General features: G+C 42.0%; 1 protein-coding gene across 7 annotated transcripts in view; it reads right to left on the minus strand.

Moving 5' to 3' along the window:
* Window positions 1-12,056, minus strand: part of DNAAF11 (dynein axonemal assembly factor 11) — an 80,438-nt gene that overhangs the window by 34,013 nt on the left and 34,369 nt on the right. For 6 of the 7 annotated variants that reach the window (XM_057735633.1, XM_057735627.1, XM_057735626.1 and 3 more), the window contains 4 exons: window positions 10,639-10,716; window positions 7,493-7,558; window positions 4,095-4,164; window positions 3,287-3,382 (listed from right to left, as the gene is read on the minus strand). In XM_057735633.1, coding sequence (XP_057591616.1) covers window positions 3,287-3,382; window positions 4,095-4,164; window positions 7,493-7,558; window positions 10,639-10,716 — 310 coding nt within the window. Of the gene's footprint in view, window positions 1-3,286; window positions 3,383-4,094; window positions 4,165-6,849; window positions 7,434-7,492; window positions 7,559-10,638; window positions 10,717-12,056 lie in introns of those variants that run through there. The other variant, XM_057735628.1, reaches the window with a different exon arrangement.

Consider the following 12,056-nt stretch of genomic DNA (forward strand, 5'->3'; position numbering starts at 1 on the left):
GGCAATACACACACTGGCTCTTAAAGCTTCTGCCTGGTGTGATGCACATTAGGTCTGTTCATATCTTATTCTTCAAATAAGACATGTCGCCAAACCTAACTTCAACAGGCATAGGGAGTTACAGTCCTACTCTGCACTCAGGAGAAAAGTATCAGGCTATTCACAAACCCCTTAATGACTACTGCAGACTTCCTTGTTTTTAAATTTACTTTCATTTCAAAATGTAAATATTGGGATTTCCCAGGTGGTCCAGTGGTTAAGACTCTGAGCTTCCAATGCAGGGGGCCTGGGTTTGATCCCTGGTTGGGGAATTAAGATCGCATGTGCTGTGGGGTGCGGCCAAAATAAATAAATAAATTTAAAAATAAATCAAAAATAAATAAATAAATAAAAGACCTAGGAATAAACCTAACCAAGGAGGTAAAAGACCTGTATTCAGAAAACTATAAGACACTAATGAAAGAAATCAAAGATGACACAAACAGATGGAGGGACATACTATGTTCTTGGGTTGCAAGAATCAACATTGTGAAAATGACTATATGACCCAAAGCAATTTACAGATTCAATGCAATCCCTATCAAATTACCAACAGCATTTTTCACAGAAGTAGAACAAGAAATTTTATGATTTGTATGGAAACGCAGAAGACCCCAAAGAGCCAAAGCAATCTTGAGAAGAAAGACGGAGTTGGTGGAATCAGGCTTCCTGACTTCAGACTATACTACAATGCTACAGTGATCAAGACAGTATGGTACTGGCACAAACACAGAAATATAGATCCATGGAACAGGATAGAAAGCCCAGAGATAAACTATGGTCAACTAATCTATGACAAAGGAGGCAAGGATATACAATGGAGAAATGGCAGCCTCTTCAATAAGTGGTGCTGGGAAAACTGGACAGCTACATGGAAAAGAATGAAATTAGAACACTCCCTAACACCATACACAAAAATAAACTCCAAATGGATTAAAGACCTATATGTAAGGACAGACAGCATAAAACTCCTAGAGGAAAACATAGGAAAAACACTCTTCGACATAAATCACAGCAAGATCTTTTCTGATCCACCCCCTAGATGAATGCAAATAAAAACAAAAATAAATAAGTGGGACCTAATGAAACTTCAAAGCTTCTGCACAGCAAAGGAAACTATAAGCAAGACCAAAAGACAACCCTCAGAATGGGAGAAAATATTTGCAAACGAATCAACAGACAAAGGATTAAGCTCCAAACTACATAAACAGTTCATCCAGCTCAATTTCAAAACACCAAACAACCCAATCAAAAAATGGGCAGAAGACCTAAATAGGCATTTCTCCAAAGAACACATACAGATGGCCAAGAGGCACATGAAAAGCTACTCAACATCACTAATTATTAGAGAAATGCAAATCAAAATGACAATGAGGTATCACCTCACACCGGTGAGAATGGGATCATCAGAAAATCTACAAACAGTAAATGTTGGAGAGAGTGTGGAGAAAAGGGAACGCTCTTGTACTGTTGGTGGGAATGTAAATTGATACAGCCACTATGGAGAACAGTATGGAGGTTCCTTGAAAAACTAAAAATAGAGTTACCATATGACCCAGCAATCCCACTGCTGGGCATACACCCAGAGTACCCCATAATGCAAAAAGACACACGCACTGCAATGTTCATTGCAGCACTATTTACAATAGCCAGGACATGGAAGCAACCTAAATGTCCATCAACAGATGAATGGATAAAGAAGATGTGGTACATACATACAATGGAATATTCCTCAGCTGTAAAAAGCAATGAAACTGGGACATTTGTAGAGACATGGATGGACCTAGAGACTGTCATACAGAGTGAAGTGAGTCAGAAAGAGAAAAACAGATATCGTATATTAACACATATATGTGGACTAAGGAAAAATGGTACAAATCAACCGGTTTGCAAAGTAGAAATAGACACAGATGTAGAGAACAAACATATGGACACCAAGTGGGGAAAGTGGGGAGGGTTGGAGGGGAATGAATTGGGAGATTGGGATACCAAATTTTACACTCTAAATATATGCGGTTTATTATATGTTAATGTATCTCAATAAAAGTTCTTTAAAAAAAATAAACTTGAATACACACATAAAAAAATACTATCTAGTCAGTATCATAAAAATAATACAAAAAATGATAATGATGGCATCAAAATTCATTGCTATGAATTTTATGTCTATTATCTTTCTGAAGAGCAATATTAGGAAATAGAGCCCAGAACTAGGTTAATAACTTGCCCAAGGTCACAACACTAGTAAGCTCAATACTTGGAATTCAATCATATTTTTTAGATACAAGGCCTACTACATCTCCTCTCAGTTATTTGTAAGGAAAGTACTGATTACCATGTAACAGGCATATTCAATGCACACAGGAGGAAAGGGGACAGGGCACAACCTTGGAAAGCATGACGTAGCCCGAGGACACGACAGACGCGGATTAGAACCAAATGGGTCCAAGATGGCGGACAACTCAACATCCACGAGACCTGGAGCCTCAGGATGCGCTCACTGTAACGCATCGGCTAAAAGACACACTCACAGGGCCCAGGAGTTCCAAGGCCAGACCAGAAGCATTAAAAAGTGGGCAGTGGCCCAATTCCTCGAAATCTCCGCCCCTTCCCCAAAATAGCTGGAATACTCCTCCCACTCATTAGCCTATGAAATTACCCACCCCGATCAAAACTGACAACCCCCATACCCTGGTGCTTTTCTCACCTTCTGAGATGGCCCACACTCTGTCTGTGGAGTGTGTTTCTCTCTAAATAAATCCACTTCTTACCTGTCACTTTGTCTCCCACTGAATTCTTTCTGTGATGAGACATCAAGAACCTGAGTCTCAGTAAGTCCAGACACCAGGTGAGTGATTCTAAATTAAAAGACCATGGGTTCGAGTCCCATTCAGGGTTTTGGCCGGGTTCGAGTCCTGGCCACGTGGATTCAAGTCCCAATATGAGGTGCACAGTTTCACAATGGAACCTGTGATTTAAACACCCAACTCCCCCACACTCTGGTCTGCGAGGTAGGAGAAGGCTGCGGAGGCAGGAACTGCTGGCAGGAGGTGTCACCGCAGCCCCAGCCTGGTCCCAGCTCTTCACTCTCACAGGCCTTTGTTCTACCTGAGCTGGTGTGAGTAGCTTTTCTGGTTCTCTCAGCCAAAAGGACCTTGATCAGAAGTCACCATGAGCTCTGGTAGGTCAAATGTCTTCAGGAACCAACATATCCAGACTTGAGATGGATCCAAATGACGCTACCTACCTTGGGCATGCAGACGACCAGATGCCCTGTCGTCTGAGATCTTTTAGCAGAGCTGCTATCGGGTCTGACTTCTGCAGGAAGGACAAGCTGAAATGGCTGAAAGTAAACAGAAGCGTGGAGAGCAAGTGCATATTACACGAGGGGCTTACTTTAAGAGGTTTTTTCATTACAAATTTAAGATTCACCATTCATTCAAAAAATCTGCTTAGGCTTATTAGGAAAAAAGTAAAATATGGGCAATCTTGAGATGCATGTACTATTTTGCCAATTTTAATGAACTGTCTGAAGAACAGTTAGTCATAAATCATGACTGGTCCATTTATGATAACATGGCTGGTAAAGGATCTATAAATAAAACTTCTTGACATAAAACAGCAACATATTTCCATTTTAAAGTCTTCAAACTAACACATGAATGCTCAGAATTAGCAAAAAATATTATTTCAAAAGTGCTAAAATTACAAGTTGCTATGAATGAAATCATTGACCATTTTAAATGGGTATATTATTTAAATATAATTCCAAGCATAGGCTACCCATACATGACCATCTTATCAGCTGTGAAAAAAGGACTAACAAAATAGATACAGGTTAAAGATACTAACTCTTTCAAGGTACCTAATGGTCAGCAACCATTTCTGCTGAATACCACTCCCGTTATATAAAATCATGTGTCTAAAAAAACAGGACTCTGATTGGGTTTCTCTTTTTCTATTTTAAAATTACTTAATTTTTTTTTTTTTAGGCAAACTAATTTGGTTCAAGCCTGAGCTTTGGAAAGGGAAACAGCCTACAGGGTTACACGTACCTTTCCTTTGACCATCACTCGCACATAAGTTGGCTGTACATCAACATCGATTAAAGAGGTGTCCATATACCTTCAAAATTCAACAACCAAGGCTTATAATTTTCCAAAACATTAAGTTTAAAGAAGTGCAAATACGAAGTCCCACTTTTGGGACCATTTTAAATGAAGAAAGTTTACAATTTCCATGCTAAACAGGTCTTAGAATATTCGTCTTAAATTAATTCCCAGAACACAGGAAATTCAATATATCAGCAATTTCATTTTTAGACCCACAAGTACACTTGGCATTGATTGCCCCTCACCCCAAAATATCTGCGGCCTGAAACACCAGAGGTTTGCAGAAAACGGCTTGCCATGCTCTTTCATGAATATTTTATTTTAAGCCCCAAGACTGACTTGAATAGCCAGGAATGCTGAATCCACTAAGCTCCTGAGTCCTTAGGGCTCTCGATTCCCTGCAGCTGTTCTGCAGCTGCTGGGATAGAAACCACCTCTCCTGGAAGACTGGCTCTGCTCCTCCCTCCAAGGCAAGTCCTGCCTGATAAGCCCAGGCCTCCCTCTGTGGCAGTGACCCCAGGATTGGGGGCAACTGTTCTCCTTGACTTCCTGAGCAGAGGAAAGGCTTAGATTCCACATTGCTCTTTAAAATAAGAAGTTCAGCCAAATGATTATTTTTATCATGTTAGCATACTTGAAAATTCTGCGATGATTCAAGAATCACAAACATTACGGCAGGTGGGACAATACAGGTGTGACGGGCTGGGGTTTTGGCCACACAGGCTTGTGAGGACTGACTCCACCTCCTGGCTTCCACTTTATCACCTTGGACCACATTCCTTAACCTTTCTAAGCCTCAGTCTCCTCACCTGTACAATGAGGATACAAATGGTGCTCAGCCCCTAAGATTGCTATGAAGACATGTGCACCATGCCTAGTACATAGTGGTAACAAAGCACTGTTATAATTAATAAAAAATTAAAATGATAAAAAGTAGAGTCAAGTGTTCCTGCAACTTCATGTTTAATATCTACCACTTTAACTATGGATTACTGATTCTTTTTTGTGCTTAGGGCCACCTAAAGTTCATCTGCCTCGACCTACAAGGGCTTTGCATGTGCTGTTTTCCTCTGCCTAAAATCATCTACTAGTTGTTTGTGGAGGTCGCTACATCTTATCCTTCAATTTTCACTGCTCATGTCGCCAGCTTTCCCTCTTTCCCTAACCATCCCCTACACCACCAGCCATCAGATTACACACACCACTGTCCTCCATCCCTGAACTCTGTCCCTCTCCCTCTGTAATTACCTATTAGATGCCTGCCTGTGTATTGTCTGTCACCTCCACTGGGCCATAAGCCCAGGAGAGCAGGGACTGTATTCAGAACAGGCCGGTTACAGTCTCCCAGTGCCTGGCGTGAAGGAGGTATCCTGCAGCTATTGGAGGAATAGAAGCAGGAAGCGTACATGAGTGAATGCACTTTCACGCATACCTCCACGTGCCAATGAAGATAACAAGGAATTCTAGTGTAATAGTTTGGACAGAATCATGGGAATGGAAGGATTTTTTCTAACTAGACAGGAGAAGTATTACCAGTCCTAGAAAAGGTATATGCACGGGAAAATGAGGAAAGTTTTCATTTGAAGATTACTGTGAAGTAGCTAACTGAGCTAAAAGGAGAAAGGGGTCCATATTCATTGAGCTCCAGGAATAAGGCCTAAAAATGGAAAGGACTTAAAGGATGAAAAAGGGAATGTTTAACAGAAAACAGCAGAAAGGGAAGCTCAGGGAGCTGGAGGAACAGAGGACATGCAGTCAGCTGGAGAAGGGCTGGAATTGAAGGCAGCTCTTCTTAAAGGCAGGTGACCTGGAGGCATGTGGGTGAAAGGATGGTTGGAAGCGTGGGAGACGCAGCTGTGTGATGAGGAGGGAGCACACTGAGAGCCAGCCCCCATCCACAGTGGCCAAAGATGGACACAACCCAAACGCCTGTCAGTGGGTGAATGGATAAACAAAAAAGGTGGTCTATCCATTCAATGGGATATTATTCAGCCATGAAAAGGAGGGGGATTCTGACACACGCTACAGCATGGATGGGCCCTGAAGACATCACGCTAAGTGAAAGCAGCCAGACACAAAGGCCACATACTATTCCATTTATGTGAAGCATCCAGAATGGGCAAACCTATGGAGACAGAAAGCAGATGAGTGGTTGCCAGGGGAAGGCGGAAATGAGGAGTGACTGCCTAATGGGTACGGGGTTTCCTTTTGTGGGAGAAAATTTCCTGGAGGTAGACAGTGATAATGGTGTCACAACATTGTGAATTTACTGAATGCCACTGAGTTGTGTAACCGAAAGGGATGAAATGGTGAATTTTAAGTTATGTATATTTATCACAATTAAAAAAACAAAGTTGGACCTAGGTAAGGGTTCACATCCTGGCGTCTCCGATTACCGTGTTTATTTTGACAAGACTCAGCCCCCTTGGGTAATTCCAGGATAACAATCCCTCCCACATCACTAGGCTACCAAGAGATTAAATAAGATAGAGAATGTAATAAAATCCCTCAAAAAGAGAAATGCCTTTATTACAATTCATGAATATAAATGTTCATTGACTCCACCATCAGAAATCACTCACTCATCCATTCATTCATTCATTCTTGTACTTATTGAGCTCCTAACACTTATCAGGCACTGTTTTAGGTGCTGGAGATATAAACAGGGAGAGACATAAAGAGGGAGGAACAAACAAAACAATGTTTCTGCCTCAACTACACATTTTTCAAAATACAAGTAAATTTAGAGTTTGTCAAGTAGAAATCAAAAAGCAGGGAGAGGTGGAAGGATGTGCAGGGGCAGGGGTGGGTACTAGTCTATACCGAGTGGTGGGGCAGAGCGGCCTCTGTAATAAAGTGACGTCTGAACGGAGGCCTGAAGGGCATGAGGACACCTGGGGGGAGCGTGACACAGGCAGAGGGAGGCACGCGGACAAAAGTCTGAAAGGGCTGGAGAAGCAGAAGGGTCCTGTGCGTGGATCCTGACATCATCACCAGGATGGAGGAAGGGAGCTGGGACCTGGCATCTTCAAGGAGGGAGGCAGGTGGCCCAGGTGTCTTTCAATGACTTCAGCAAGGAAGGGTGGATGGTGACACAGGCTGATGGTGTGAGTGTCACAGCCGGGGAGAGTTGGGCGCGGGTGGCAGGGAGAGCAGCCTCCGGATGCAGGGATGGGGGCAGGCATGAAGGGACGTGTGGGGCTGACACCAGCGGCCTGGGAAGAGGTGGCAGCCAGTGATAAAGAGGCCACTGTTCGTGCTTCAGAACTCAGGGGGCTGTGACTGAGAATGAAAATAGAAAGAAAATGTCATCAAACAAATACATAATAAAATGCCTTTACCTATACACGGCCAGGTCCAGGATGATTCGGTTATGCTTTTCGTCATCTTTCAAAGAGAAGTCAAGTCTAAGGAATAATCCATTTGGGAAAAAGAGAAAACAAAGAGGATGTCTTCAGTGATACTTTATAGGTAAGCCCATCCCAGTATCAAAAGGAAATTTGATGATAACTATATGATAACCATCAGTGACAAACTTATTTTGGTAGCTGGTCAATAAAAAGTCTGTTAGTTTAAAAATTTCAACAGAAATCTATAACATATTCACAAATTATACCTGTTTACATTGTTTCAATATGAGAATCTTAAACTACATACAAAAAATTAGCATCAGTGCAGAGACAGAGACACCTGCTGGTTAAAGTTTTCCTTTTCATTTCATTTGGGTTTGCTAGAAGCAAACTAAACAGAGGATTATTGATGGGGAACTACATGTTGCATTTGCTTCCCCCTATCCGGCATTTGATTCCTCAAGTTTTAAACAGTCTTGCCTTCTTTTTTCTTCTCCTTTCACTGGTGCCTTTTCCATGGCCCCCGGAAATGCTGAAATGCTGCTCTACCTATCACCTCCTTTTTATAGAAGACAGAGGCTCAGAGAGGCTGACGCAGCTGGGAAAGAGGTCATGTGAGCCCAAGTCTTTCAACTGTACCCTGAGATCGAGTCCTAGGTATAACTTCCATACTTTCCATGTACTATTTGGAATCACTTGGTCAATTTTACTTTGAATATGTCACTGATCGTATTAGTCTGCCAAGTACATACCCCAACAATATTACGGAATGTAGGTGAAATTGTTTGGAGAAATGGAACACTCACCCTGGGTTTGGCTGTCAGTGGGATGTCTGCTTGTGGCAGTCACTCTCACTGCTTTCAACTCTCCTGCCGGGTGGGACCTCTTCAGGTGCTCAAATGACCCACGCACTCTTGGTCTTACCTCCGGGGCTTTTCCATGTGCTTCCCCTCTGCCTGAATTGCTCACCCCCCCAGTTTCCAGCCGCCAACTCAAGCTCTCCCTTCACATGTCTCCTGAACGGTAATGTCAAGGAGGTTTCCTACGGCAGAGACTGGTGCTCATTCCCCACTCTCTGCTCCCGCTTTGTCCATTTTAACGAGGAACATGGCTCCGCAGGATAAAGACCACCTTCTCCAGCCTCCCTGGCAGCTAGATGAGATCATGTGACTTAATTCTACAAGGAAAATGTGGTTTGGTGCTTTCCAGGAATTTTCCCTAAGAGAGGTGGTGTGTGACCTTTCATTCCTTCCTCCTTCTTTCGTCCTCTGAGTATAAGAGGTGGTAGGTGGCCAAGAGATGACCACGGAGACCATTTAACAAGCTACTGCAACTGTCCAGGCAAGAGGAGGCTGACTTCCTCTAAGGTGGTAGCAATGGCATGAATGAGAAGGGGTGGGATTCTGGTAATTCTGAAGGAAGAGCTCACTGATAACATGAGGGAGAGAAGAACCAAGGATGAATCTGAGGTTTCAGTCTTGACACCGGTGGATGCCCACTCCTGAGCTGGAGGACACTGAGGGACGCAGCAGGCTCTGATGGAAAGTGGTTGTGGGGATGGAAGTGAGGACGTCTGCTTTAGCCACGATAAGCCTACAACACGTGGTTTACACTCACATAGGATAGCAAATAGCTAAATGCATATACAAGTCTTGAGCTCAGGGAAGAGGTTGGGGCTGGTTGTGAGTAATGGAAAGATTGTGTTGAAAACCATGGGATTTGGGTAGATCTCAAAAGAGTGAATGTGGAAAGAGAAGAGAGTTGAGGAGTTTGCCCCACAGCACTTAGGAGACAAGACAGAATGGAGCCAGCAAAGCAGAAGAAGAGAAGGTAGTAGAGGCAAAGAATCAGAAGCAAAGGGAAGAAATTACTTCAAGAAGGAAAGTAATGATCAATTTGGTCAAATCTGTTAGGCTAAGTAGATGGGTGAGATTTGAAAAGATATGACTGAATTCAGAAATGATGTGAACATGGAATATAAAAACGATGGGACTGAAGAAGCTTCATTGGTCTTACTAGGGGCACACAGACCCCAGAGAGTCTCCCTCGAGCCCTGTTGTAGGCTGAAGAGAGACAGTCTCCCCACTAGATTTTTAAGTTCCTTGAAGGTGGAAATCTGTCATATTCACTTTTGTGTCTTAGGGCTTAACATCGTGTGTTGTGCTGCAATCATGCCCTCTGGATAAAGAAGGGGGTGTGTGTGTGGGGTGTGTGTGTGTGTGTGTGTGTGTGTGTGTGTGTTGTGGGGTGGGGGTGAGATTATGAACTTGGTCATGGAAACCACTAGCATTGAGCTAGCACGGGCAAGTCAGACACACCACCTATTGCCTACGTGACCTTGGGCAAGTCATTCACCTCTCAGTTGAGGCCCTGGACCTGTGAAGAAGAAATACTGCCTATCACACAACATTGCTGTGAAGGTGACATGAATGACGCCCGGGAGTGACTTAGGACAGCACCTCCTCTACTGTGGTAAAGGCACAGCGAATGAAATGATCAAAGTAAACTGGCTTTCAGTAATGAAATGAAGCCAACAAGACTGAGTTCATAGGCTTTTTGACCCGTGTTTTGATTACGAAAGGGCTTTTTGGTCTGCTTTCTAGTTTTAAATTTTAAAACAGCTAGATACTACCATCCATGAGGATTTCCAGTTGGAATATTTTCCCTCTCTCATCAACTCCACTGAGGTATTTATGTCAACGTCTTTCCTTAGCTCTCGAATGCTTTGCTGATGTGTTCCTGAGCATAGAGTAGGTGTATAGGAGATTTATCAGTATTCTCAGCCAGCTTGTTCATGGCAGAGTTTTCAAAACTAAGAAACACAGCAATAATGCACTTGGAATTTTCAGGCATAAAACTGTACGTGGTCCAAAGTTTAGGGGGATACAAAAATAACTAAGATTTCCATATGTCAAGACCATTTTTTGGATGCCAAGAGAATGAAATATAACATTATATACTTGAAAACATAATAGATGTTCTGCTTTCAAATACACACAGTAACATTCTTATTAGGCTCATCGAGTTTGTTAAGGGGGGTCAGATATATTCTCTGCAGAGCAAACGTGTCATTGAAACCATCGTATCACCAACACCACACGTTTTGCTTCTTCAAGTCTCCACTTGGCCCCACTTACTTGGGCTCATTGACATTCAGGGCTCTCCCATCCTCAGTGATCAGCATCCTGGGTGGTTTCACTTTCTTCTTTTTTTCACTTAATATTGGGGGTGGGTGGGGACGGGGGCAGGGGAGAGAAAAAATAAACAAAGATAATATAAAAGCAATTAATGTGTGAAACAGTTTAAGAAAAATTAATCGGGTATTTGTGAACACATTGACAATTCACTGTGATGAGGTCCATTGCTGGGAACTGACAATTGAGCCAGATTATATCCGTATCTGTAAAGCGAAGATGTGACCCAGACAATTTGCCAGATAATTCGAATGGGGGAGAAAGCTCCTTTTCATGAAATAGCCATGAATATTTAAATGAGTCTATTTTATGCATGGTTTACTCCGCTAACTGTCAATTCTCCATTTGTGTATACAGCTTCTACTTTAGTTAAAATTACAGTTTTGAAAATGCCAAATAGAATCTATTTTATAGAAATAAAAATACCAGTACATAAGGATCTATGTAAAAGGATGTCTATGGCGGCATTATCTGTAGTGCAGAACCTGGAACCGTCATGAACGTCCATCAGTGGAGGAATCATCGGATTGATTGTGGAACATGCATGCTAAAAAATATACTGCAGCTTTTAAAAAATGTGCTCACTCTTTACTCATCGAAAAAGTTATAGAAAAGTGCTGCTGATGATTTAGTGAGAACAAACACATAAAATACAAGTCCATTTTTGTTTTTAAAAAAAGACCCCCAATCCTACATTTGCAGAAATCATTTATATGATTGTAGAGGGTGGAGGAAGTTCTGGGGGGATGGACCCAAGCCTGCTCACCCTCATTACCATGAAGGGGTAGAGACAGGGGGAAAACAAATGGAGCAAAGAGGAAAGATTCCTGGAATAACTTGAAAGAAAATGTAGAACACAAATTCTGTTTATTTAAAACACATTGAAAATACATAAAAAATTTAAGAAAGGCATATATGGACAAGCTCTAGAAGATCAGATGGACAAATGTGTTTAAATGACAAAACTATAGGCAATTCTTTGCCTTGGATTTCTATTGTTCTTTTAATATAGATTTTTGTCAGTTTATTTTATAATATAAATTTATTCACATTTTTCTTCATCTTAAACTGGATTCCCAGGTCCATTCAAGTTCATGTTTCCATGAACTACATTATTCTCCACGACCCAGGACAGTTAAGGTGCAAACATCTCAGGAACCCATTAGACCGTGTAGACTCCAGCACACTGAAAAGAATGACTTGCACAGCTAGAATCTGTTAGCCAGGCCATGCTCTTATTTGATATATTTAAACTTGTTAAAAAGCTAAGGACATACAGACAAAACCCTACCCAAGGTGCAATGATTCACGACATTCTAAAGAAGGTAGTTTGATACTAGCAAATGTTAGCAGATAGACGT

The sequence above is a fragment of the Hippopotamus amphibius genome, chromosome 5 (assembly GCF_030028045.1).
Source record: "Hippopotamus amphibius kiboko isolate mHipAmp2 chromosome 5, mHipAmp2.hap2, whole genome shotgun sequence".
Classification (NCBI taxonomy): Eukaryota; Metazoa; Chordata; class Mammalia; order Artiodactyla; family Hippopotamidae; genus Hippopotamus; species Hippopotamus amphibius.